This window comes from Hirundo rustica, chromosome 2 (genome assembly GCF_015227805.2).
Source record: "Hirundo rustica isolate bHirRus1 chromosome 2, bHirRus1.pri.v3, whole genome shotgun sequence".
NCBI classification, from domain to species: domain Eukaryota; kingdom Metazoa; phylum Chordata; class Aves; order Passeriformes; family Hirundinidae; genus Hirundo; species Hirundo rustica.
In genome coordinates this window covers 112,745,108-112,771,907 of record NC_053451.1, presented here as the reverse complement: position 1 = coordinate 112,771,907, position 26,800 = coordinate 112,745,108, and the positions used below count along the sequence as shown (strand labels likewise).

The following is a 26,800-nucleotide window of genomic DNA, read 5'->3' as shown; positions in this document are numbered from 1 at the left end:
TTGACCTTACTCTTAGGACTGTTGGCCCACAATTTGCAGCCTGTTGTGACAGATCCAGCCTGGTCCTCTGAAAGCAGCAAATACTCCCTGTGTCTGTGGCACTCTTAGTGCTCCCAGTGAGAAAACTGCCTCAGGTGTCAGCAGCAGTAATGGAAGGTGACTATGACTGAGATGTGTAGGACAATTTCCATGTCTCTGAGGCACTCTCAGGCCAACAAGTTGCTTTCTCTTCATTCATGCTGCCAGGCTTGTGCAGTCCCCCAGTGAAAAAAAGCAGCATTTGTAACACATCTGGTTTTGTGTTGCGGTGACTCAGCCTGGCCATGGGTTTCTTTTCCCTTACTCAGCCCCTGTGGGTAACAGCTGTGTATATAAACACATGCTGAGTTGTCTTGATACTGTCAGACTGTGTCAACATTATGTGTGGTACTGCATAACCCACTTACATTTTAATTTTTTTTTTTTTTTAACAACAAGCAAAACATTCAAGAATTGGGCATGTTGGTCCCTAAAGGGAATGGAGAGGGGAAAGAGGTTTAAGAAATAAGAGCTTCAGAAGACAAAAAATTACTAAGATCTATGTCTTCATGTTCTCAGTTGTTGAGGAACTCCAGAAAAGTTATTTAGTAGATTCTAGCTGCTTTATCCTTTCAATTTTCTGTGCCTAATTTGTGGAAGGTGGTTTTTTTTTTTTTTTTTTTGATTGCTCTAGACTACTTTGAGCAAAATTAAATTGGTTTTCACTGGACTCCAAGTACATGGCCAGAAAATGAAGGTATGAAGGAAGGTAAGGAATGGGATGGGATAGAAAATGAGGCCAGTGGAAAGTGCAATAAACCATTTAGACTTATGTTTCACAAAATTACAGAATCATTTAGGTTGGAAAAGACCTCTAAGATTAACCAGTCCAACCTGTGACCAATCCCCACCTTGTTTACCCAGACCAGAGCACTGGCTGTCACATCCGGGTGTTCTTGAACATCTCCAGGGATGGGGCCTCCATCACTTCCCTGGGCATCCCCTTCCAATGCTAGAGAACCCTTTCAATGAAGAAATTCCTCCCATATTGTTGGAGATGGTCTTCCATGGATGATGATGGCATTTCCTGGTTCTGTGGCTGTGTTTGGTTGTCTATTGCATCTTCAAGGGTCAGGAAGGAGGAAGGAGAGCTCTGGGAAGGTAAATAACTTGATTCTACTCTCCTTATTTTAATATTTGATGCTCTGAAAGAATGGACCGTTTCCCTCTAAGATTTTAAGGCCAGAAGGTGTGTTAGTGAATAAAGAGAAATTTAGACGACAATATAAACTGTCCACAGTCAACACTGTTTTCTGTTCAGACACAGACATTGTCTCATCAATGTCTGTCACCATTCTTTGGAAGCAATTTTGTAGATGAGAAGGATTCTCTTGTCCCTTTTAATGCACTTTGTACATGTGGACTTTGACTGAGGAAAAACACCCTGTTCAGGTCATTGGAAAGTATCATTAGTCGAACATTTGCTTTTCCTTATCAGACCTATGGGTGTGTTTTGAGAGGAGAAAAAACATACCCGGCACCTGCCAACTGTGTAACGTGAATCAAAAGTTAAAAAATCTATGTTCTAAAGCTGAACTACTGAAAATACCAAAGGGAAAAGAATTAACTGATTCTTGACACCATTTTAGTTTAATAAGTTCAAGTGCTGAGTCCTGCATTTTGGCCACAGTAACCCCTTGCAACAGCGTGGGACAGCGTGGCTGGACAGTGCCCAGGAGGAAAGGGACCTGGGGGTGCTGGTGCCAGCAGCTGAACAGGAGCCAGCAGTGTGCCCAGGTGGCCAAGAGGGCCAATGGCACCTGGCCTGGATCAGGAACGGTGTGGCCAGCAGGAACAGGGAGGTCATTCTGCCCCTGTACTCGGCACTGGTGAGGCCACACCTGGAGTGCTGTGTCCAGCTCTGTCCCCTCAGTTCAGGAAGGACATTGGGTGCTGTGTCCAGCTCTGTCCCCTCAGTTTAGGAAGGACATTGGGTGCTGTGTCCAGCTCTGTCTCCTCAGTTTAGGATGGACATTGGGTGCTGTGTCCAGCTCTGTCCCCTCAGTTTAGGAAGGACATTGGGTGCTGTGTCCAGCTCTGTCCCCTCAGTTCAGGAAGGACATTGGGTGCTGTGTCCAGCTCTGTCCCCTCAGTTCAGGAAGGACATTGGGTGCTGTGTCCAGCTCTGGCCCCTCACTTTAGGAAGGACATTGGGTGCTGTGTCCAGCTCTGGCCCCTCACTTTAGGAAGGACATTGGGTGCTGTGTCCAGCTCTGTCCCCTCAGTTCAGGAAGGACATTGGGTGCTGTGTCCAGCTCTGTCCCCTCAGTTTAGGATGAATATTGAGATGCTTGAGCGCATCCAGAGGAGGCTGGTGAGGGGCTTGGAACACAAACCCTGTGAGGAACAGCTGAGGGAGCTGGGGGTGTTTATCCTGGAGAAAAGGAGACTCAGAGGTGACCTTATCACTCTCTACAGCTTCCTGAAAGGTGGCTGTGGTCAGGTGGGGTTGGTCTCTTTCTCCAGGCAGCACTGACAGAAGGAGAGGACACTGTCTTAAGCTGCACCAGAGGAAATATAGGTTGGATATTAGGAAAAAGGTTTTTTTACAGAAAGAATGATAAAGTACTGGATAAAACCTGGGGAGGTGGTGGAGTCACCATCCCTGGATGCGTTTGAAAAAAGATTGGATGTGGCACTTGGTTCCATGGTTTATTGAAGGTGTTAGGGCATGGGTTGGACTCGATGATCCTGAAGGTCTCTTCCAACTTTGTGATTCTGTGATCTATAAGAAATAATTTTAAGGAAGTAAATCAGGAAGAGTGATACTATTTGGCATTTTAGTCATCTGATTACCACAGGCAGTTTCTGAAAATATGAGCTGTACTGTAAGTAATTTAACAATACTCTGATCTAGAGGACCTTGTTGCAAGAAAAACAAGGATTAAAACCGATCCAAAATTGTTTCCATGTTTTTTCTGGGGGCACCACAACCCTGTAAATACTTCTCTGAGAATGGCGTAAAACATGTTTCATGTGTTGTAATGTTGTGGTGTCATTTGAAAATCCTAAACCCATGTTCTAAGGTTAGATAGCACCATGCAGTTGTGATCCTGTTTTTAGGGGTAAATAATGAAAAATACATTTCTCTTAATTTCTCCTTTACCAGAGGCACCTGGCGAGCACAAATCCTTTCCACCCTTATGAGCGCTTTGACACTTTGAAACAATTTCTGGAGTTTGATGGACAAGTTTTAGGGTTTTCTTGTGTGTGGAATGACCCAGAATCGCAGCTTTCTGGTCCACGGGAACTTGTTCTTCGTTATTATTTGTCTGATGATACTATTGACATAAGAGAAGTTTTGCCAGACAACTCAGGCCGGGATGTAGTTCCATTATTCCTCAAAAGAGATAAGCTTCCAAAGGTGAGGAATGAAAATTTCAAGTTCTTCCACTAATTAAGAATTATTGAATGCCTTGTTTTGAAAATCCTGTATTCGGATTGCAATGATATTTAGAAAGTGGTTTCAGAGTATTAATCATAATTGCATGATTCAGGTTTTGCACGCATACTCATGTAGTAAGTTAATAAGTGATGGAAAAATATCTTTAGGCTTGTCATGCTTAAACTAAGAGGAGCATTTAGGCACAGAGAAGTCCTATGATTTTCTTTCTCTTATATTAATGTATTAAGGTAACTGTATTAATAAAACTTTGCAATAATGGGAGACAAGAAAATCCATTAATATTGATAAACTTACGTAGAACTGAGGTGAATTCAGATTTGATCTATGACTTACATTTGCAGCCTTTGGAAAAGTCTGTTTTAGTATTCTATAACATCACTTCTTCATAGCAAATCTGGTGTGATTTCTTAAAATTGAGTTTCTGGGTTTGGGACCTTAAGCAAAACCAATTAAAATCAATAGGAATCCATCAATAAGCTTTGTTGGGCATTAATCATGAGAAAGGCTCCACTCAGAGAAATCTTCAAAGGGTTTGTATCCTTTATAACCCATTATGATTGTAAAATTACTGATGTGGATACACTTCTGTGTCACTCCAGACAGATCCTGATGACAGAATAACATCAGCTGACAGATGGAATAAAATACTGGGAGTCTTTTCCTCTTTTGCTTCTAACACTGATAATCCATTTGTGAAGCCATAGATGTACATAGGATTTTATAATAAAAACCTACCAGCAAAATACTACCCTTTTCTCACCTTCTAAGTCCTGTGTTTTGAGATGCTGATTTAGCAGTGGCTCTGTGATACCAGACCCTTTTGACCACTGAGGTGCATGTTGCAATGTTAAGGACTGGCTTTTTCCTCTGGAAATTTTGAGAATGGCCACAGAGGAATCAAAAGTTGAGAGATCGGGAGAGGTGGTAAGACAAAATAACTCATTTTGATTACCCTGCATCAGCAGTTTATTCATCATTTTTTAAAAAAAGTGACACGAATATATATTAATTTCGATATTACTGGGATAAATTACTACTGTAATTTTAAAACTTGTAATAGAAACGAAAACACATCTTTGCCAAGAGAATCATGCTGACTTGAATCTCCTGTGTTTGTGCAGTGGATAGGACCAACCCTGGATGGTTCTTTGCATGTTTTTATAATTATTACCAATCAAAATAATAGTCTTTAGAGCAGATGTTGACAATGATGTGGTACTTGGGGTATGCTGACCTTTGCTTTCTCTTTGCTTCTAAGAGAAAGGAGATTTTACCATTGGAGAGAGAGTAAGATTCTGAATGCTGCTTCTGGCATATGTACAGGCCTTTGGAATATACACTTTTGGCTTTTAGGTTTGTGGTAGAATCTTAGAATCTACTAAAACTTCTCCTAGAAAATACTACAATAACAGCCAGTATATAACAAACCTGCTGGTTCTAAGGTAGCAGAGCTCTCTTTCTTCACTCTCACCCATATTTCTGAAGAGTTGGTCTCTTTCCTTGCAGAATGCTCCCATTCCTCTGTATCGTCCGGGCACCATCACCAATTACACTCTGCTCAATGTGCTGGGAAAGCCAGAAAAGGACAAGGGCTATTACATTCGGGATGTTCTGCAGGTCAGAAATTATTGAGTGCCTCCAGCTGTTGAATATCTTTATTGTAGTTTTTGTAATTTCTATGGTTGTGATTCTCTGCAACAAAGAGAGTTATTTATAGAATTGTGCTGCCACTGGAGAGTAGCTCAAATGAGAACTACTGAGATTTACTGTATGTAAATCCCACATTTGTAAAAGTGAAGGAGCTGAACATGGGGTGAAATATACTTACCAATGGACTTCGAAGGTTATGTGTTAAATCACGCACACTGAATGACCTGGGTTTTAAGAAAGCTTCTGTGATTCTGAGATTTATGGAACTGCTGTATAAATGTCCTTTCTTTTATTAGACAGGAGCAGTGCATCAGGAATTTTACAAAGACAGTGACTTGAAAATAGGGGCAGTAATTAATGTTTGGGGAAGGCAGATATTACTCTGTGATTGTGACGAATTCACTAAAGAACATTATAGGAAAAAGTATGGAATAGGTAAGTAGTGATAATTATCCTTTCCTTATGAGCATTTTTATACTTCTGAATTTAACAGAGCTGTCTTCAAATTTTATTACTGACAAAACATGTTCATTAAAACCTTTAGCAATAACAATCTGTTGAAGGCTGTTAGCAGCAAAGCAGTAATTTTGCAGGTAATCCAAGAGGGCTTTCTTATACATTGCTCCATTGAAAACTAGCTTATAAGGTATGTGTTCTGCTCCTAACGCCTCTTTGAAGACTACAGTGACAAAATAGCCATATGGATAGCCTGCCATTTCTCCTTCTCTCCTTCCCCCTCCCCTTCGAATAGCTGTGTTTGCAGTCAGAAAATAATAAAGAGCATGTAGTAAGTGGGTAAGTAGAATGAGCTCAATTATTCCCCCTTATACTATATTTCATTTTATATGGATGGCAGAATCCTCACATAATAAGATTTTCTGACACGACAGTTTTAGTCTATCACATTATTGTTTTTTACAATGCAGTTTTGTGTATTCTGGACCATTAGAGTGTGTATCTTGTGAAGTTTCTGTGCTAAATTCTGGAAACGTTTAGCAACCATGTCCATTATGGAAAATCATTTTGGAAATGAATAACAATAGGAGCTTTCATTTATCTGTCTTTGAATGTCCCCAGTCAGACTTGCTAATGGTTCCATCATGGACATCTTCCTGCAAAAATGACTTGGTTATTTTCTGGCAGTTTATTCATTCAATAAATATAGCTGAGCATCTGACTATTTAGAGATGGTTGGAAGAATCCTGCTATGGTTTTTCCTTGCCACTGTGAAATAAGACACCTGAGCAGACTATTTCTGTTACCTTGTGATCAGTGTGTGTGTGTGTGTGTGTATCAGAGCTTGTCTGCTGCATTGGAGGAATTAAATGGTGTAGCATTGCCATTCAAACACTAAATTTATTATTTGGCAAAATATTTCTCATTAGAACTTTTTCAATAGTACCTTGTCATGTCTGTACCAAAGTAAACCTGATCTTGCCAGCGTGTGAGGAAGCCATGTTCAATAACCTTACAGGTATTACCTGTAATAATAGCAAATTTAACTCTAGAGATGCAAAATAGAGGGGTTTGCTCTGGGAATTTCTTCAGCCAAGACCACTGCTGCTTTTTGGCAGCAATATCCTCTGTCTGAGCAAATTATCCCTAACAGAGAATGGGGATTTCTTACTCAGGGCAGGCAATAAATGAAATGCAGTTGACCATCCTAGATCAAACAAGCAGAGCAACCAAGTGATAAACAAATGCAAAGGCCCTTCCCCTCCTCTAATGCTGGCTCAGTAATTACTGTTTATGTTTCTGGATACTAAAAGTTAGGTGGTTTGCAAGTTAGGGGAATTCAGAAGTTGCTGATGTGCAGAATTCTAGAAAACTGACTGTAGGTGGTCTAGTCTGTTCCTGTTCTGCAGTAAAGGAGATTTCTTTGCCTCCTGAGGTATCTTGTCCTAACCTCATAGTTAAAAATGCTGCTTAAAAGCTATTCTGGAGCTGGTTTGTGTAAATTGAGTAAATTTTTTCTCTTATCTCTGTTGGACTTGGGGAACAACTGCTCAGTATCCTCTTTTAATAACAACCTCGTATATGTCTGAACACTGTTCCAATACAAAACCTTACTCCCCTGCCCCCATCCCAGGCCATTTGCTGCTAAAGGGAAACCTTTCAGTCTTTCTCCATCGTCCATTCTTTTCTATCTCTGATAATTTTTCTCAGTGCTTTATCCAGTTTCTCTGCCTTGTTGACACTGAACGCACAAAGATGTGCTCTAGCTTAGACCTTTGGGAAACTGGGAAGTGTTTTACACATACTTTTAAGGATGTATGATGGCAGAGACTCTGGCTGACATGGAAAGCCATCCATCTTGATGCAACTTATCTTGTTCACAGACAATACTTTCTTAGAGCTAAGGGATTCACACACTTTGCTGTAAAATTCTTCCGTGCTTTCCCCATAAGGATTAAAAAAATGTAGGTATGACTTTTTAACTGGAAGGGACCAGGAGTAGAATCAGGGCAGGTTTTAGCTTAAAAGCAGGTTTTTGGAGTGAGCTAGTGAGTGTTCACCTTTTACTCTTAGTGATTTACACATTTTGTGTGTGTGTCTGTGGATGTACAAGGTACTCTCAGTGGGCTCCGTCCCCCAAAGTGCTCAGAACTCCACTCCGATCCAATTAAACACTGAAATGGACTTAATTGCAGTTCCAGTCCAGGGAGACCATTTACTTGAGCTAGAGTAAGCAAGTGGATAAATTAGTTCTTACATCAAGGCACAGTACTCAGCACCTCATGGCATCAATCCAGCTATTTCGTTACTGTGTTTTTACATTACTCCCCTTCAATTTATACTCTTCTGCCAAAGCCATTAAAGAAGCTGACATTTATTTTTGAGTCTGCAGTTTCAGCACAAGTTGTTTGCCCCCAGAATTTGCCTTTTAGGAGAATGAAGAGTAGTTTAGATTTCTCTTGAAGAACGTGATATAGTTCTAATGTGAGGTTTGCCTATTTTAATATGTTTGTGAAAAGCAGTTTTTCCGTGGATGAACATAGCTAATGCTCTTCAGTAGTAAGCTGATGGAATTACTGTCACCTTAGAAGTACTATGAATGCAAGAGAAAATACATTAATGTGTGAAGTTACCTGTCCAGACTTGCTAGTGCAGCCTCAGAGGAGGAGAAAAAGACTGTAGCCATGTAGGTGCTGTGGTCACCCTGCTGAAATGGGAAACAGCGCAGTGGGGGGAAGCTGGTACTCATCCTTCTCGCTTGATACAGTACCTTAGCACACAATATAAAGTATTCTTTCTTAAATAACAGATTACTCAAGATGGAACAAAACCAAGAAAATCTGGTTTCCTACTGCTTTTCCTTCCCTGTGCCGGCGCCTCCCAAGGCTGGCTGTTGAGGCTTTTCACGGCACCCTGCATTCCCTGTCCTGTGCCGGCTCTCCACCCCTCCCACCCCCTCATTTCTCAGGCTCCGGCCCTGACCCGCTGCCGGGGCAGGGCTGTGTGCTGCTGGCCAGGCAGCTGCTCCTGGATAACAGGGATAACAGCTGACTCCTTGCTTTCCCCTCAGCGGGGCACTAAAGCCTGCTGCCAATTTTCGCTAGGCTCGTCAGAGGTCAGTGTCTCTGGTTTAACCTCTCCACTACACGTGGTGGAGACTGAGCAGCAGCTTCTAAATATACTCGTGCGTATACAGGTGCCCTTTTTTTTTTTGCCCAGGTAACTGTAATAATCATGAAGGCTGTAAATGGAGATTTTCACTGAATCAGGAGGAGCACTGTCATGTTTCAGCTGCGTGGACAGTTCTGTGAGCACTAGGTTTCAGCTGCATGTAAATGTTATAGACATGTTTTTTTGCCTTCTTATTTTACTTCTTACCTCAGTTGTGAAGCACACTATTACTAGGAGGTATCAGCTGTTTGTCATACATCTCCTCTGATGTATAGAGAACACCATGCTAACTGCCATCTCCCCAGGTTATCACCACCTCCTTATATTGTCCAATTTAGTGGGATTTTTCTTTCTGTTCCTGGCTTTAATGCTCAGGTGTGCCTGTCCTCTTCCTCTGAAGGTTGAATTTATTTCCTGCTTCTATACTGTGATGTTCAGTATAGTTATCATTCTAATCCAAAGTCTATAGCACTTGGCTCTTCCTTGAAATATGGTTTTATCTAACACATGAGGGTTTTCCTGCAGTTCTTCAATGAAGGCAGAAGGTAATCTCACACTCCATACCAAAATCTTAGAATGTATGTTGAAACTGAAAGCTGACAAACTCATTCAAGCTGGTTTAATGCTGCCTCTATGGCAACAAATTCTTCTTGAGGAATTTAATTTTTCATACTAAGAAGGCTTTGCTATCTTCAACTTGTTTATGTGCTAAAGATGTGGCTGGAGCTGTTTTGTTTCTTGCTGTTCCCAGTGCTTGTTCCAATCTCACTCAGGTTTTGATGTCTTGAGATATCTACAAGTATGTGGTCCATGTTTGATAAATGAGGTGAAATAACCTCCCAAGTTACTGCAGTAACAAGTGATGAAACTATATATAGCAAAAAACCCTGTGCTGTTCTTTCTGGAAATAGAAATTTGTAATCCCAGACTTTCACTTTATTCTCTACCCGCTGTAAATTTACACTGAAAATGTAACAGCCGGGAGGAAGTGAGAATTAATTCCTTTTCCAGACTGGAAATTAAAGGAATTAATTCCTTTTCCAGAAGCAATTTTCTTGAACACCAGTGATCACCTTGAGTGCATTTTGTAGGTAAGTGCCAGCTGTCTGTCTGATTCTGCCCTAATGCTGTGTGGCAGAGCAAAGATGAAGTGAGTTTTGAGCTCAGATAGCTGGCTCTTCACAAGTTCCAGAAATGAGTTTTTGGCTAGCTTTGTAACCTGTATTTCTCCATGGCAGTTTCTTTCTGAATTTCCTCATTGACAGAAGAGAATATGAATATATAATCCTTTAAATTCCTGATAAACATAGGTGACACAAAGCTGGATGTTTGCATTTTTCTCTTTAGTGAAGCTAGACAGGTGAGGGTCGGTCTCTGGTCTCAGGTAACAAGTGACAGGACAAGATGAAACTGTCTCAGAGGAGGTTTATATTGGATATTAGGAACCATTTATTGACTGAAAGAGTTGTCAAGCTAGACCAGACCGACCAGGGAAGAAGTAGTGGAGTCACCCCATCTCTGGAAATGTTCAAAAAATGTGTAGATGTGGCACTTAGAGACATGGTTTAGTGGTAGACCTGACTGTGCTGGGTTAATGGTTGGACTTGGTGATCTCAGAGATCTTTTCTAAAATTAGTGAATCCATGATTCTATGAATGACACAAGATCATTTTATTTCAGGGATGAGATGGGAACCAAGGGGCTGAACTTCCCTTTGGATTTCCCTTACTCCAAGCTTCACTTGTGAGGGATTCAATACATTCCCCAGGGATAAAACATTAGTCCTCTTAATTTATAACTTCATTCTAGTTTATAAATCTAATTTTCATCCACATGTGCTAAAGTCTACAAATGGGAAATGCTTTAGTGTCTCTCAGTGAATGCCTTATGCATGGGTGCGAATGTGCAGACTGTGACCAGCACGTAAACACAGGAGCTTCTTGTCCTCTGCGGCCAGGGTCCCGCGCAGGTGCCCTGGAACCCCGAGCGCTTCTGGCAGGACCTGTGACACCTGAGCAAAGAGGTGGGGCTTGTGTCTGCCGAAATACGCCGTTCCACATTGCCTAATTAAAAAATTAGCGCTCGGGTTGATGAGCAGCGTCAGCCCCCGCCGCCTCCGCCGCGCCGCCACCGGGTGGCGCTGTGGGAGCGCGGAGCCGCCGCTCCCGGTGCCGCTCCCGGCGCGGGAATCGGGAATCCAGCGGAGAATCCAGCCGGGAATTCAGCGGGAATCCAGCGGAGAATCCAGCGGGAATCCAGCGGAGAATCCAGCGGGAATCCAGCGGAGAATCCAGCCGGGAATTCAGCGAGAATCCAGCGGGAATCCAGCGGAGAATCCAGCGGGAATCCAGCGGAGAATCCAGCCGGGAATCCAGCGGAGAATCCAGCCGGGAATTCAGTGGGAATCCAGCGGGAATCCAGCGGAGAATCCAGCGGGAATTCAGTGGGAATCCAGCGGGAATCCAGCGGGAATTCAGTGGGAATCCAGCGGGAATCCAGCCGGGAATTCAGTGGGAATCCAGCGGGAATCCAGCCGGGAATTCAGTGGGAATCCAGCGGGAATCCAGCGGAGAATCCAGCCGGGAATTCAGTGGGAATCCAGCGGGAATCTCGCCGGGGGATCCTGTGTGCTAACTGCTCAGCACCTGTAGGCATTGGGGTTTACTTCCCCGCTCCGTCTATGCGGATTTACAGGCTCCCTGTTTATGGTATGAGGAATTGCCTGTATCATGAGCACGCTGTGGAGTTGTGAAAATGCGGTGTTTAGGTCACAAACAGTGTTTAGAAAATAGGGGATCTCATAAAGTTTAACAGGAATCTCATGAGGTTTAATCAGAACAAGGTGCTGCAGCTGGGCTGGGGCAACCCCCAGTATCAATCCAGGATGTAGGGTGAGCAGATCCAGAGTATCCAGGCAGAGAAGGACTTGGGGTGCTGGTGGATGAGGGGCTGGACATGCCCTGGCCATGTGCCCTCTCAGCCCAGAGATCAAGGGGGTGCTGGGCTGTATCCAAAGCACCATGGGCAGCAGGTGAGGGGAGGATTCTGCCTCTCTGCTCCACTCTTCTGTAACTCTACCTGCACTGCTGCATCCAGCCCTGGGGTCCCAGGACGTGGATCCACTGGAGAGAGTCTAGAGGAGCAACCAAGCTGATTAGAGAGAAGGAGCACCTCTCCTATGGGCAGTGGCTTGGAGAATTGAGCAGTTCAGCCTAGAGAAAAGAAGGCTTTGGGGTGACCTAAATGTGGCGAACCTGAAGAGAACGGACAATAGAAATGGAGAGAGACTCCACAAGAGCAGGACAAGGGGGAATGGCTTCACACTGAAAGGGAGTTTGCTGAGATTAGGTATTAACAGGAAGTTCTGTGCTGTGAGGGTGGTGAGGCACTGGAACAGATTGTCCTGAGAAACCTCAGATGCCCCATCCAGAGCAGGTCCAGAGAAGGGCAACAGAGCTGGGAAAGAGTCTGGAGAGCACAAGTCCTATGAGGAGTGACTGAGGGTGCTGAGGGTGTTCAGCCTGGAGAAAAGGAGGCTCCAGGGTGACCTTATCACTCCCTACAACTCCCTGAAAGGAGGTTGGAGCCAGGTGAGGCTTGGGCTCTTCTCCCAGGCAACCAGTGGCAGGTTGAGGTGACACAGTCTAAAGCTGCTGCAGGGGAGGTTTAGGTTGGATTGGGAAGACACTCTTCACAGAAAGGGTGATTACACATGGGACTAGGCTGCCCAGGGAGGCAGTGGAGTCACCACCAGGTTTTTAGGGAAAGACAGGACATGGCATTCAGTGCCACGGTCTGGGTGACACAAGGTGGTGTTTGGTCATAGGCTGGACTCCGTGATCTCAGATGCCCTAGTTGATTCTGTGATTCCTGGAGGTGTTCAAGGCCAGGCTGGATGGAGCTCTGAGCAACCTGGTGTAGTGGAAGGTGTCCCTGCCCATGATGGAGGGGTTGGAATGAGGTGATCTTTAAGGCCCCTTCCAGCCCAGACCATTTTATGATTCTGAGTCTGTGAATTTGATGCGTATTTACACACACATCCTTTTTCATGGTGAAGATTACTTTGAAGATTTCTGAATGGTCTTTCTTTGGGCTTGTCCTTTTTGCTTCTGAGTCCCAGAAAAGGGATGTGTAGTTCTTATGGACAAGAATGTTGGTGTGGTTTTTGCAAAACTCCTTTTTTTACTGATTCAGGTGAAAGTATCAGCTTTTTGAGTCGAACCATATTCTTCTGTGAGGTAAAGGCTAAAGGAGAACTTGTGTTTTCAGGCTAAAGAAAAACACTGACATCTGAATGCTTGCTTTATTTTTCAACTCACACTCCTGTCAGGCAAGTCAGATTTTAGGAGTGTTGTGCTTTGATCTTCTGATATAGCCATGTTTAAAACACTTTAATCACAAACCAGTTCAGTGTTCCAAGTGACAGCAGTTTTGTCATCCTCCTCTATTTGCACTGAAACCCATGCTACAAGTTTAAGTTATCCATCTCTCTTCAGTTCTGGGTAGAAAAATTAAGTTTTAAAGGAAAAAAACCCCTTTATTTCATGGGATCCACTTTTATACACTGTTCTGAGATCTCTTACATACCTCTGACCTGAGGCTGACTCTGTGCTGAGCAGGAGACATCCCAAGATCCTGTCCAACCTCAGTTATCCTGTGTTCTTGTGGCTCATGTCTTCATTTGCCCCTGATCTGCCCATTTGCTTTTCCCATATGCAATTCCTTATTTTCCAGAGCAGCAGGCTGAGCTCCTCTGTTAAGCTTGATGTGAAAGCACTGGAAGCTGTCCTGCAGCACAAGGGCAGTGCAGGGGTGCAACAAGGGGCCAAACGGGACAAGATTTTCACCAGGAGAGGAGCAATGAGAATCAGGGAAGCAGCACTTTTGGGAGGTACCTCTGTGGGAATTGAGTGCAGGTCCCTGACCAGATGTGCCTCTGCTGAGTCAGGACAGCTGCTGCTGTTTACCTGGCATAGTCAGGACCACTGTTCACTGCAAGACAAGACTTGAGTCTGGAGAAAATGAGGAAAAACAAAGCTTCCCAAAACTCTGGATACAGTGAGATGCAGGATGAAGTTATAGGCTTTAGTGTACCAAAGACATTTTATATGTGTATTTTTAAATAATGAATAAAATGTTATTTATTTATGTATTTCTTTCCTCTGGCCCAAAAGCACAGGGCAGGAAACTCATAAGACAGTTATTTACTTAATCATGTTTTCTCAAAGGACGAACCTGAAAAATTAATTTACAATTTTTAATTTGCTATTTTATCCCATTTTGAAACTGTATTTGTCTTTCCTTTTGCCTGTGTGTCTTGATGATATTTTTCAAACATTTTAAGATTATAGATGAAATCCTGAAACCCTTGAAGAAATAATTTTGTTCTTGGCTCTATGGAATCTTTTTCTACCCTGTAACAGTAGGAGGGATCCTGGTTTGACTTTGATCAGTGGTCCCTTACAGAAGTAGGCTAATAACTATTCATATTGGAAGTTTAAATCCTTGGTAAAATGCCTTCATCACAGTAGTAACAAATAACTCTTGCTCTCTTTGCTGCAGTGGATTTCACCCCAATTCAGTATAAGACTCCACCACCTCCAAAACCACAAAAAATTGTTCCTCCTTATAATGGATTTGGTTCTGAAGAAGATTCTTTGTCCTCGTGTAAGGGCGTGGTTATCGAGCCTGCCCATAAGGATTACAGGCAATTCCTGATGAAAGACAGGTATTTTGTGTGAAAAATAATTTCATTTGTTTAAATTATGTATTTTTCTGAAGGAGATAAATGTTATGTGGGGACATCACTTTTTTTTTTCAGCAAAATATACAGCTCATTGGACTTTTAAGGCACAGGTGCATGAGGCCTGGGTCAGTGATATGGTACTCCAATTTTCTGCACACTCTGCAAAATCTCTCTTTGGAGGAGGCAAATATGACCCTTCCATCATCTACCTCCTTCCCTCTGCTATCTTCAGTGGGAGCTTGACAGAAATCTTAGTCCAGGCATTAGTCAGGAATTTTGGATGATCCAGCAAACCAACACAGATCTTTCTGATACTTACTTTTTTTTTTTTTTCTTTTCTTTTCTTTTCTTATTACTACTAAAGATTTAACACTTTACTTTCCATTAAGAAATGGTTTATTAGGCAGCAGTTGTTGAAGCCAAAGCAAAAAGCAAAGTCTCCTGTTAAAGATTCACCTGGAGAACCTTTGTAAAAGAGGAAAGCTGTTAGAAAAGGCTTGGGAATGTATTGATAGTGTGTATACAGACACTGAAAATTATTTAAAACACAATCACTTTGTGTTTTACACAAAACACAAACGCAATTAATAAATGTCTAGCTAGTAAGATCATCTGGTGGACCTGAATTTGTGGGAGATAATCTTAGTATAAATTGCTATTCAGAATTTGCTTTGAAAATATGCCCACCTGAATGTGTTCTTCCTTCACAAATATTGTGGAAAGAAACTTGGGGCTTGATTTGCAACTCAACTTGAATAAAAATTAATTCCAGACCTGTTGCAGAGAAGTAATTTTCCCCTGAAAATTATTCCTTTTGTATCTGACCGACTCTATCTGGTTCCATTAATTTAAGCTGAAAATGGTTTTTGACAAAGTAGTGAATCTTACGCCATTTTCCTTCTTGGTGCATTAATAACACAATTAATATATGTTACAAAACTCAGGAGAATGCATCTCTTAGGGGTTAAAACTTTTCTCACACTCTGTTTTTGATTTCTTACCTGTTTCTTTGCTTTTTTAGATATGGCATGGATAGTAACATACTGCGCTACGGGGCGAAGCTCATCACGGACAGTGCTATTGACAAGGACCGTAAATTCATCATTTCCTTCTTCCTGTGTGATGACACCATTTCCGTTTTCGAACATACAGAGAGAAACTCAGGTAAGATGCAGCAATGTCTCTAATCAGCCCCTGTTCCCCTGCTCATTTGGTTAGACTTTACAGTAAACATTGTGGCCAGACTCAGCAGTAGCAGAAGCGGGGATGTGGATTTTTAAATGCAGTGGGAATTACATCAGCAGGCCTGCTGCATTATCTTGCATAGCTGGATGTCATAGTAATTCATGATCTTCCTCACTCAGAATTACGTTGTTCATTGCATGACAGTACTTCACAATATCCTTTGGGAACTGCAAGTCTAATGCCTTAGAACTTTTATTACATTTTAATTTGAAAATCTGACCTTTAAACATTTGCTTTTGTTGTGGATAACATGCAGGAATAATATTGTAACTGATGATAAATAGGGACAGGAAATAAAAGACATCAAGAATGAAAGACTGAATACTTTGTTTTGCAAAATTGTGTTATGAAACCTATACAGCATCCATTGTATAGAAGCAGCTCATGAAAGCCAAACAGCTGTGACACTTTCTAACATACTATACCATTAATCATGGAGTGCTGAGCATTTAAAGAGGGAAGGTTGCCCTGTGCTAGAGTCTGGATGTGTGTTTGTGTATAATACTGAACTGTGTTCCAGGAGCCAAACTGACAGTGTTTAAGTGACAAATAAATGCTTTGTTACTTCTCAGTTGCCTGACCACATTTGTCTTATTGCTGGAGCATGGTCGCCAAATGTTGTCAAGTTTAAATTCTTTTGGCCTCTGTTGTCTGTTTTAGGCTGTCTCCAGCTGAGAATATGAAAAGTTTTCTGATTTTCAAGCATATTTTTATTTTCCTGAAGTGTTCTGTGCACGGATGGAAGGACACAGCAGTGGGAAGGATGTCAGGAAGTAATTGCGTAGTTCAGAGAGATGGGGGAGCTTTGGCTAAGCATGACCCTGTTGTAGAGATCAGTGTCTTCCTCTGATGCCCACTAAACATCTTCAGCAACAGTTTCAGAGCAGTCAACATCCAGAAGTGCCTTTTCAGTCCAGAGAACCTCTGATGGCGTCTCTGCTTGCAGCCGACTATATTATGAGTGCATAAATAGAGACCTCAACCCCAACTAAAATACAAGCAATTCTCTGGGAAGTGTTTTGATAAGATACAGAATACCTGCTTAGGACTTCAATGAGCATTCCCAGTTAATCCTGCTCCACTACAGCATCAAGATTTAGCACTTTTATGGCAGCAGTTTCTTGTTATCAATATTTTACTCGCTTCCTGGCATTCATGCAACTTCTTTGTCACAGCTAAATACATACACACACACACTTATGTATATATTTAATATGTAATGCTGCTGTGAGGCTCAAGAGCAGCTCAGTTCTCCACCACGTATTTGATTGGCATTTTTTATGTCCAGAGATATAAAGGGTGCTAAAGGTACAGCTGCACTGTTAAATTGAAAAAGTCCAGGGAACAGTTTGAATCTTGGATCCCAAGCATATGTACTGCATGTTCAGTCACTTCTAGTTCTCCTTTGCACCATTTCAACTAGACAAGGCCCCAGAGAGCCTTGAACACACAGTAATCATAGCTGTGACCTGAGACTCCAGATTCATCCCACAGCACCCAGAGAAGAGTCGAAGCCACGCACTGCAGGGCAGATGTGGTCAGCTGGTCAAGCCATCAGCAGTGTGAGTGCCAGGCCAGAGATTGCTGCCTGCCTTCCTTTTATTTTGGAATGAGAATATGTGCTGGGATTTCATCTGGGAGCCCACTGAACACTGCTGGTCAAATGAAATGTGAAACAATAAATGGGCAAATTTGCCCACTAATAGTAGCAAATGCTTCAAGGCACATAGGAAAGGCGTGTCTCTGTAAGTGGACTTCTAACTTCCCTGCGTTGTTAAAATGCATGGAGTAGCTGAATTTTAGAGGTGGTAAAAGGTGAAATAGGATGTGACTGAGAACTGGCCATTGGAGGATTTAGTTAGAACAGCATTGAAGAGGCAAGGAATGTGGTGGAGGAGGTAGAGCAGCAGTTAGAAAGAGTTCTGGGCCTGCATAAGTTTGTTTGCTCCCACTTTTCTTTCTACTTCTTTTCTCTCACTATTCCTCCCTAATTTTAGACATGTCTGAAGGATAGGGAATGAGTTTCTTCCATGTTAGGAATGAGAAGGCTTTGTAGAGGTCAGGTAATAGTGGCTGAGGAAAAGGAGTAAGGCATCCAAAATAACAAACCCTTTTGTGCACAGGTTCTGAGGGCTAATTTTACCTTTTTATTTACATGAACTGGTACAAATTGGCAAGCAATGCTTCAAATCCCAGTCCTAAAATGGAAGTAATAAGTTGCTCTTAGTTTTCTTGGTTCAGCAACCTGAAGGTTTCAGAGAATTACTTCACTCTAATATTAGTAGCACTGAAACTCTATGAAATTCACAGGGCTGGACATCTTGAAGCGCTTCTTGAGATGGGGATCAAAGCATGAGAACTTTGGCTCCCCATGAAGAAGATCACAACCCCTTTTTTACACAGTGTAAGACCCAGCCAACAGCTGTACAAACACCTGCAAACTCTGATCTGATCTTAATGGAAGAGGGTCTTTTGTGGTGGTGTTTATTTTGTGCTTTGAGCTTGGCTTTTGTAGATTTCTATCAAAACTCCTTATCAGGTTTCAGTGTAAAATCTCTAACTTAATGAGATATTTTCAGTCATTTTTCTTTATACCGCTTGTAATGTATTAACCTGTTACATTTGAAAAACCATTATGGGACAGAAGTAGGTCTCCAATATGAGTGCAGGGAAACAGAGAGGCAAGAGTGAATTTTCGGTCTTAGAGAGACATATTAAATATTAAAGACGTTTGCCAGGATTATATAACCTAAAAATTTCTTATTTGTTTTTGTAGCTGGGTAAAAAGGGATGTGTTAACATTAGAGTCACATTAATGATTTGGATTGTTTTTTGATTCAAGCAAGGTCTGATGATTACCATAGTGAAGGGGTTTTTTGTCTTTTACGGTGCTAATAAAGCAATTAAGACAGACATCTGCTCCAAACTCTGGTTTAATAAGTAGTTTAGATTTCACATTCATTTATAATTTTGACTGTAAAAGACATTTGATTACACTGTTCATCAGTCTTTTATTGGACTTGCATCAGTACCTGATATTAAGGCGCCATTAAATGTTACTAAAGTAAGCTTTTGGCTTTTGGCTTGGAAGCTGAAATATCAACAGGAAGCAAACCCCAGAGTTGTTGTAGGGCACATATCCCAGTGAAACTAAACATGTGGCAGAAGGTTTTCCAGAAAGCCTGGTACGTGCAATGCAGTCTTGTGGTACACCAGAAGTTAATACAGGAAAGTGAAATGTTCCTTTTAGCATCTTACCCACCCTTGAGTACCTCATGCAGTTTCTAGTGACAGATATAAAATCATTATACTGTGAGAAGGAACCATGTGACACATCCACCTCACAAAGCAAAGAGCAGATCACAGTTAAATTGCACTGGCAGAACAATGTGTGGAAGACAGGATCGTGTCACTCCTACATTTTTAAAAAAATTCAAAAGCCCTTTAAAAGAAGTTAGAATTACAGTGCATCAGAATTCACAATCTTCATAGGACAGTTCTGCCTTGAGTTGTGATTATTATTTTTTTTTTTTCCTTTTTCTGCTTTTAACAGTTTAAGGATAATTGCCTGCATCTTAGTGTTTGGATCTTAGGTTTCTCAAGGGCCAGTTCCAAGGCCCTTGGACAGGGTTATGGGAACGATTTGAAGAGGCACATTTCTGTCCTGTTTTAAAGAAAAGCAAAGCAGGGAAGGTGTTTGGCAGGCATTCAAATGAGACATGTCACAAAATGTGCACAATGTCGCTGTTGCTGTGGACACTGGCAGAGACAGTCCTTTTAGCAGTGAGAGGGAGGGGAAGAGAGTGTTCTGAGACAGGAATCTGGAGCAAATGTGGTATTTAAATACAAATAATCTGGTTTGGGGTGTCTTTTTGTTGATGACTTGGCGGTTTTTTGTGTGTGGTGGTTTTTTTTTTCCAAGTAAAGCCATAATTAATTATTTTTAATTCCGTTCCCATAGGGATAGCTGGTGGAAAGTTCCTGGAAAGAGGTCGCATTAAGAAGCCTGGGCAGGAACTCTTTAAGAGTGAGCCATCTGAATACTACAAGGCTCAGGATCTGTTTGTTGGAGCCAGAGTTTGTTTCCATGGTCACAACTTTCTTTTGGTGGATGCTGATGAATACACATTCAACTACATGGAGAAGAATGCAAATGAGGTGAAACAGGCTCTTGTTAATTTCTCTTATCTCTCAGGACTGTGGTTTATCCATATAATTTCCAGAATTGTTTATACTGTTTCCTCACCCAAAGCTCACAGCCCAGTGCTCTCTGTCTGGTGATGGATTTAGGAGGTGCCAGCTGGGAGTGCAGGCAAGTCTGGCCTCTCTACTGTGCATTCCCTTTTCAGTCTGCATTAGGGGTTGTGACAAGGGATACCCCTGCCTATTCCTTCTTGAGGCTGTTCATGAGCCTCTCATCCCTGAGTAGATGTAACCCTTGCTGAATCTACAGATACTGTCAGCTTCCACAACTTTCTGTGGCAGGAGGTTGAAAAGTTCACTGCCTGCTATGACTAACAAATAATCTGATAAAAGAAGTATCTTTTATCTGTTTTAAACCAGCCTCCCACTAGTTTCAAGACCACTTCTACTGTTCTCAGGTTTGGGGAAGATCCCGTTTACCTTTTCCATCACCTTCATAATTTTGTAAATCTAGGACATTCTTCCCCCTCAGCCTAATTCTGTGCAGCTAAGTGTCTCACCCTTTTTAGTCTGTTCTTGCAAAGTGACTGTGAGATGTGGAGACTGGAGCAGAGTTCAGTACTCAAGATCCAGTTTAGTCTCATTGATGAGGCTATTTTATGTCCTGATTTGATTTTTTGGGTTCATACACATTTTTCTACCAAAACGTTTCCCTTGTAAGTTTAGAAATTCATATCACAGTCAGGAATTCAAGCTTACAGTGTTTGAGTTTTACTGTCTTTTCTTGTTGCCTTCAGAAGGGAGAGAAACAATAAATTATGAGCTAAGATGCCTCTGCTGCTTTATACTTCAGCAGAATGGTGCAATTTTTTGTAAATTTATGTGGATTGGCACCATCTGCCTTTCCTGGAACAACGAGGAAGGTCTGCAAAATGCTTATAGATATAATATGCTAAGGCTGCTAAAAGTTTAAAGCAGTAAAATACAAAGCTGAAACCTCAAAAATACAATCCAGTGTGTTCCCTTCCTGCTGGATGGTTTCTCCTCCTGGTAAAATCAAAACTAAATCTTTTCTCCAAGATGCAGAGCTCATCTTTAGATTATAAATGTTCTTTGGAATGTTTTTTGCACTGATTTGTCCGGGATCAAATGGATGAGACTTTAGTTCTCCAGACTGAATGATTGTTTAGTATCAGAATAAAATCTGAAAAATGGGAAGAGGCAACATTGAAAATATGTCCTTAAAGTGAACTTTGAATGGTTCTTCACACAATAAAGATTTTAATGCAGCTGGTAGAAATAAAAGGTTGATTCTCCCAGAGGTAGGTGCTTCACTCACATCTTTTGACTAGAGCTCCAGAAGTTTGCCTCAGTTCATCAGAGGATTGCATACCCAAATCACAACTTCAGCAATTACTAGAGAAGATCATTTGGAAAAAGAGGAAACGATAAAAGATGGCTATTTGTTAGGTGTTTTCTAAAATTAGAAAACAAATAATTTTCCTTCTGAATAGACAAGAGATTTCCTTCCAGCAGAACACATCAGTATGTTTTCTAAAAACTGGTGAAAGAAATCTGTATGGGATGTTTTTTTCATGGAATTTGCCATTTTGACCACTGTTCCATAGGCATATGGTGATTTAGATGAAATTTTGATTGGTAATCATAGTGCAGGTGCATATTGAAAATTTGTTTGACACCATCTAAGATAGCTGGAAAGCTTTAATTTTCTGTTTCAAAATTATACTTATTGTATTGTTTTTGTGTTAAAGAGAGAGAAAAACCACGGAGTCTTGTCATTTTGATTGCCACCTTGACTGAAAGTAACTTCAGGGACCTAGTTCAAAACTTTTCAGCACTTCTGGTTTCTTTTTCAATTTGAAGGAAAAGAAATATTTATTTAGAAAGTGTAGATTTGCTTGCAAAACAGAACAGGTGTGTTGTGTATAGTCTTACAGGTATTTATCCAGGTTTGGGGAGGACTCTTTCAAACAAGACATCACTGGAAGGGGATTCTCTGAACTGCATCAGTTGTTCTGGCTTTGCTGTGTGCTGCAGCGCAAACATGGAAAAGGATTTTACTTCCATTGAATTTAGCATGATAATCTCTGAGTTAAGCAAGACAATCAAACCAAACTAGACTGTGACTAGAAACTTGGCAGGAGTTGCATGAGAAGGGGGAAAGCTGGTGAAATTATTGCCACGCTGCTCAGATACTCAATGCCCATGTAGTTTAGGAAAAAAGATGTAAAAATAGCTGTTTTGATAATGTGGAGAAGACAGGCTCTTAATTATTCAGAGCACTTTGTCCATCCTGAAATACTGTGCTCTCTGAATCCTTCTGCTCAGTCTTTTCTCCCTGTTCTTTGCTTGATCAGCAGAAGGCTGTGTGCTTATGCCCCAAACTGTAACATCTTGGAGAGGGGCCTGGAAAAGCTGCAGCCTCTAAAACTCTTCGATTGCTGGTCCAGCTGCTCCAAGCCTCTGCCTTGCAGGGCGTTGCCTGCCAAGGCTGCACCTGGGGTCTTGGCATAGGCAGAAATTGTCTTCAATTCTGAGAAAAACCTGTAAGAGCTGACGTATTGATTAGACTTGGATCAATTTGCACTGCTCTGGCAGTGCCATAGGGACTTTAAATAACATTTTCTAGATCATTTTGAACTGGCACAGAGATGTAGACACACTTCAGCACAGTTGGGACTGAGGCCCCATTTTTATGTCCTGGTCCTTCATACCAGTCATACCTAATTTCAAATAATTGCTATTGGAAGAAATGGGAGAAAAGTTTTCAGGCAGTTCATTGTGCTCTTTAAGCTAGATAGAGCATGACAGATATAAGGACATAGCAGATAATCATACTTGAAGTCATCCCCAATTTAATTACTAAATACTTCTGTGTTTTATATTAAAAATTACTAAAGCTAATAAATCTTTGGTAGAGCACTAACACAACAAACTGAGTATAGATTGAAAGCCTTAGTGCTTCAGTTCTGTTTAATCAGAGTTCAAACTTATTTTAATGGTTTATTTAGAAAGAAATAAACATTTAAGCATTTTTATACACAACAGGTAAAATTGGTTCCTAAAAAATTTCCAATGTGCTATTTCTAAGTATACAAGATAATGTAGTCCAAAATGAATGAGGCTATTTGTTGGAACATTTCACTGGAGCCAATGGTGAATTGGCTGTAGCATGGTGAAATTTATGACTTGACAATTCAGTGAGGTGCACCAACATAAAATAAGGACCAAGTTATTAGAACTGTACTTTAAATGTTTCTACTTCTGCTTTAAAAGTGTACTGTTTCAAGCAAAAGTGGATGTTCTTTTATGTGGCTGCACTAAACTTTCTGAGAATGCATGACCTGATGATTTTTGTTTAATTGTTTATATTCTTGATAGTTTTACTGAGATTCCCATGGGCTCATTTTTCCAGCCTGGACAGGTCCCTCTGGATGGCATCCTATCCTTCAAGTCTTTATAATCTGTGTTTCTTTCCTTTTTTAAGTTCCCCATGGCTGATATTTCTGTCATCCTCAACAAACTGAAGAGCATGACTGAATCTTGTGCCAAAGAAATCAGAAAGACATTTGCTGCTACTGACCCTGGGCATACCAATGTGATTGGGTATGACACTTTCAGGTAAGACAGTGGGTTTGGGATTTCAGTGTTTAATAAAGGCACATTCCCTCAAAATGTATAAAGCATGACTGGGTTTTGATGCTTTCTGCCCAGTAGCTGACAAGTGGCATGGATTTGTTTTGCATTTACTTGGAGATTATGTGGGAAAAAGAAAGTAAATCCATGCTTCAGGAAAAAAAAATAGTTTCAAGTAAGCCGAAAAGCACAACAGAAATCTGTCTACTTTTTATGGAGCTGACACAGAGTGTTGTGAAAAAGGGCACAAGTCAGCAGTAATATATATGCTGAAAGATAAAGAAAAGTTCACTCTGAGAGTCAAACAATAGTTTTGAAATTCAAGTAGGGATGTTCAAGTTGCCTCTTGAAAATGGTGTTTGGGTTTTGAACCACTGGTAAAGAAGACAGTCTGTAGAACTAAGGTGTATTGGGATTATAGAAGGCAGTGCTAAGCATGTTTAAGGAAGATAGGAAAGCAGTAATGAGAACAATAATTAATACTTGGATAGTAATTTAAGCATAAATAAAGGGAGCAGAAATCTGGATTCTGAGAATGATCCAGATACGGCAATGGGCAGATGTAGAGACACTTGAAAGAAGAAATCATGTTCAAATACAAACTGATTTCAGTTTATCCCACAGCCAGAACACTTGAGTGTGTGAACTGTGTTGGGCACAGTACTGATAAAGGTTAATGATGTGAAACAGAGGAGAAATCTTTACTTAGAAGCATTTTGTTTGCACAGATGTAATACACTGACTATTTAGGAACTATCATAATAACTAAAGCATGTAAGTAGATGAATATTGCATGGAATGTCATCTGCATAGGAATGCTAACCAAGGCAGGAATTGCTTCTGAAATATCTCAGAAAAGAAATGGATCAGCAGAAGGTCCTCTCAGCAATTCACAGTGGAAGTAAAATTAAAACAAGCTGGTATTCAGAAATGAAAAATAAGTGAATTAAAGGTAGGATTTAAACTAAAAAAGGCCACAGTTTATGGCAGCTTTTGGTCAAAATATTTCTGAACTCTGATATTTTACTCAGCAGAAGCAAGATTTTGAATTCTTAATTGCATTAAGAGGGAAGATGTTATTACTTGAATAAGAAGGGAGAAAATTGAAAGTTCTGTTTAATGGGAGAAAATTTCTGGCACCTGGAAAAGGTTTTTAATTTATGTATAAGGTAATTATTTAAAATTTAAAAAAAAGTGGGTTTAGTTTAAATTATGAAATAATCATCTGCAAAACTTTGTGCATGTACTAAGAGCAAGTCAAAGGTTTAGAACATTTGTATGATAGAATTAGGGAAGCAAACTTTTAGGTGATTGTGCTTTTAAATGGCATGGAAAGGTTTTTATTTTATCCAGAAGAGGCTCTGTTGGGTGTAAATTTAATCATGGACATAATCTGTGCAGCTGTGAACAGCTCAACTCTTTAATTTAGGGTGGTGCTATTCTGTGACATGGAGAGAGCTATGTCTGATCATGTGGTACTGAGGGACTTGGTTTCAGCCACAAAAAATGCAGGAGCCCTCTCCATGAGCAGGAAATCTGGGGAACCCAAATAATCAGGGTTTTGTGGGCCTCAGTGCTCACCTGGGCCAGTCTCAACACCCTTTAATGGTCCCCATCCCTCCTAGGGAAGGCCTGAGGTCGAACAGGAGATGTTCACACTGCCAGAGGAAGAATGTGCCTCTAAGGAACATTTGTGCTCTGTAGTGATAATAGGTTTTGTTTCTGTTAGTTTGTATTACATCCACTAATATAAAGGCTCTCATTATTATTACCTGTGTGTCTTATTTTAGAAGGAAATAAGCATTTTTAATGATAAAAACAAGAGCACTTCTTTATATTTATAAAAATTCCAAGATACTTTTATGTGAATAGATTTTATTTCTTTCAGTTTCTTATTGTGTACATCTCTGTTTATTTTTAATCTGCCATGACTATAACTAACAACAAATGATTATTTTTAGTACAGGCAATTATCTGTATGACAGCTTCAATGATAATCCTCTTTCCTTATCTTAAATACAGCTGACGCTTTACTGTGCTCTGAATTTGGCTGTTCAGATTTCTTCCTTTCCACCTATGTAATTTTATATAATCTGCATGTAAAACTACATCTATAAGTATGATGTGGTGAAGAGAATTGTAATTATACAATTTAACTGCTTTGAGAACCCAAGTCTTCAGTACTTCATCCAGGAAATAAATGTGTGATGTACACTGAAGCCATCCCCTAAGCTATCATTAGAACTATTGAAAGCTTTGTTAAAAAGAGAATTAAAAAATAACTAAAACTTAAATGCCTGTTGATCACACAGCCCTATCCAGTCTGGTTTTTTCTCATAAGCTACTGGCAGGGCTGTTTGCTGTTAGAGACAAAGAACCATGTGGGTCTAACAAAGATGCCTATCTTCAATTCAGCTTGAGAAGCAGCTCTCTTGAGCAGTTAATTATGCCTTCTTTCTGTAATAAATTCAGATTGCAATCTGTCTTATTCTTCTAGAACAAAAAAAAAAAAAAGTAAAACAAGAGATTGCTAAGTTGTGGGAACAATTATTATTATTGAAGCTTGGGTTTTGGTTGTGGTTTTTTGGGGGTTTTCTTTTTGGTTTTTTTTTTTTGTCAGGGAGAGTTTAGATATCATTCTGTTTGTCAGTCTTGGGTCTTACTCATTAGTCCTTCACAATCACTAAAATCTTCCTTAATTCCCAAGTGAAATAATATTATCTGCGGGTTTTTGTGATTTGATTGTCACTGACTGGATTGAGAAAATAAAAGACTTAAAATCCTGACACCGGACAAATCTGTGCCATGCATGGAAATCCAATCTGTGGAAATGGCTGATGTTATCTACAGCCCCCGGCTCTGCCAGCCCAAGCACTGGAGTGCCCTGCCAGGCTTCTCAGGCAGCATTGTCCTCTTTGTGTGTGCAGTGGTGTTTATTGCAGGCTGCAGGAAGGAGGCTCCAGCTTTGACTGGATCTCTGGATGCTGCTGCAATATAAATAATAATATCCAGTAAGTGGAAAAATAATACTGACAAGATAAAGATAATATTCGTGGATGGACCAGCTCCTGGTCATTGAGTTTGCGTTATCTCAAATAAGGTTTGCTTACTGTCAACAACTTATAACTTCCTTGCATTTATTTCCTGCCATTGCAAATAAAAGATCATTCTGATTTATTTATTATGAAAAAAAGAAGCTGTTGAATCAAAGTAGACACTCTACAGTATTTAACCTTTCTTTAATAATT

The 26,800-nt window shown here is 40.7% G+C and overlaps 1 protein-coding gene across 6 annotated transcripts in view; it reads left to right on the top strand.

The window, feature by feature from the left end:
• The window catches only part of EFHC2 (EF-hand domain containing 2), a 57,408-nt gene that overhangs the window by 19,628 nt on the left and 10,980 nt on the right, over window positions 1-26,800 (top strand). For all 6 annotated transcript variants that reach the window (XM_040057272.2, XM_040057268.2, XM_040057275.2 and 3 more), the window contains 7 exons: window positions 3,188-3,442; window positions 4,991-5,101; window positions 5,431-5,569; window positions 14,324-14,489; window positions 15,529-15,671; window positions 19,714-19,910; window positions 23,404-23,537. In XM_040057272.2, the coding sequence (XP_039913206.1) occupies window positions 3,188-3,442; window positions 4,991-5,101; window positions 5,431-5,569; window positions 14,324-14,489; window positions 15,529-15,671; window positions 19,714-19,910; window positions 23,404-23,537 (1,145 nt within the window). The remainder of the gene's footprint in view (window positions 1-3,187; window positions 3,443-4,990; window positions 5,102-5,430; window positions 5,570-14,323; window positions 14,490-15,528; window positions 15,672-19,713; window positions 19,911-23,403; window positions 23,538-26,800) is intronic.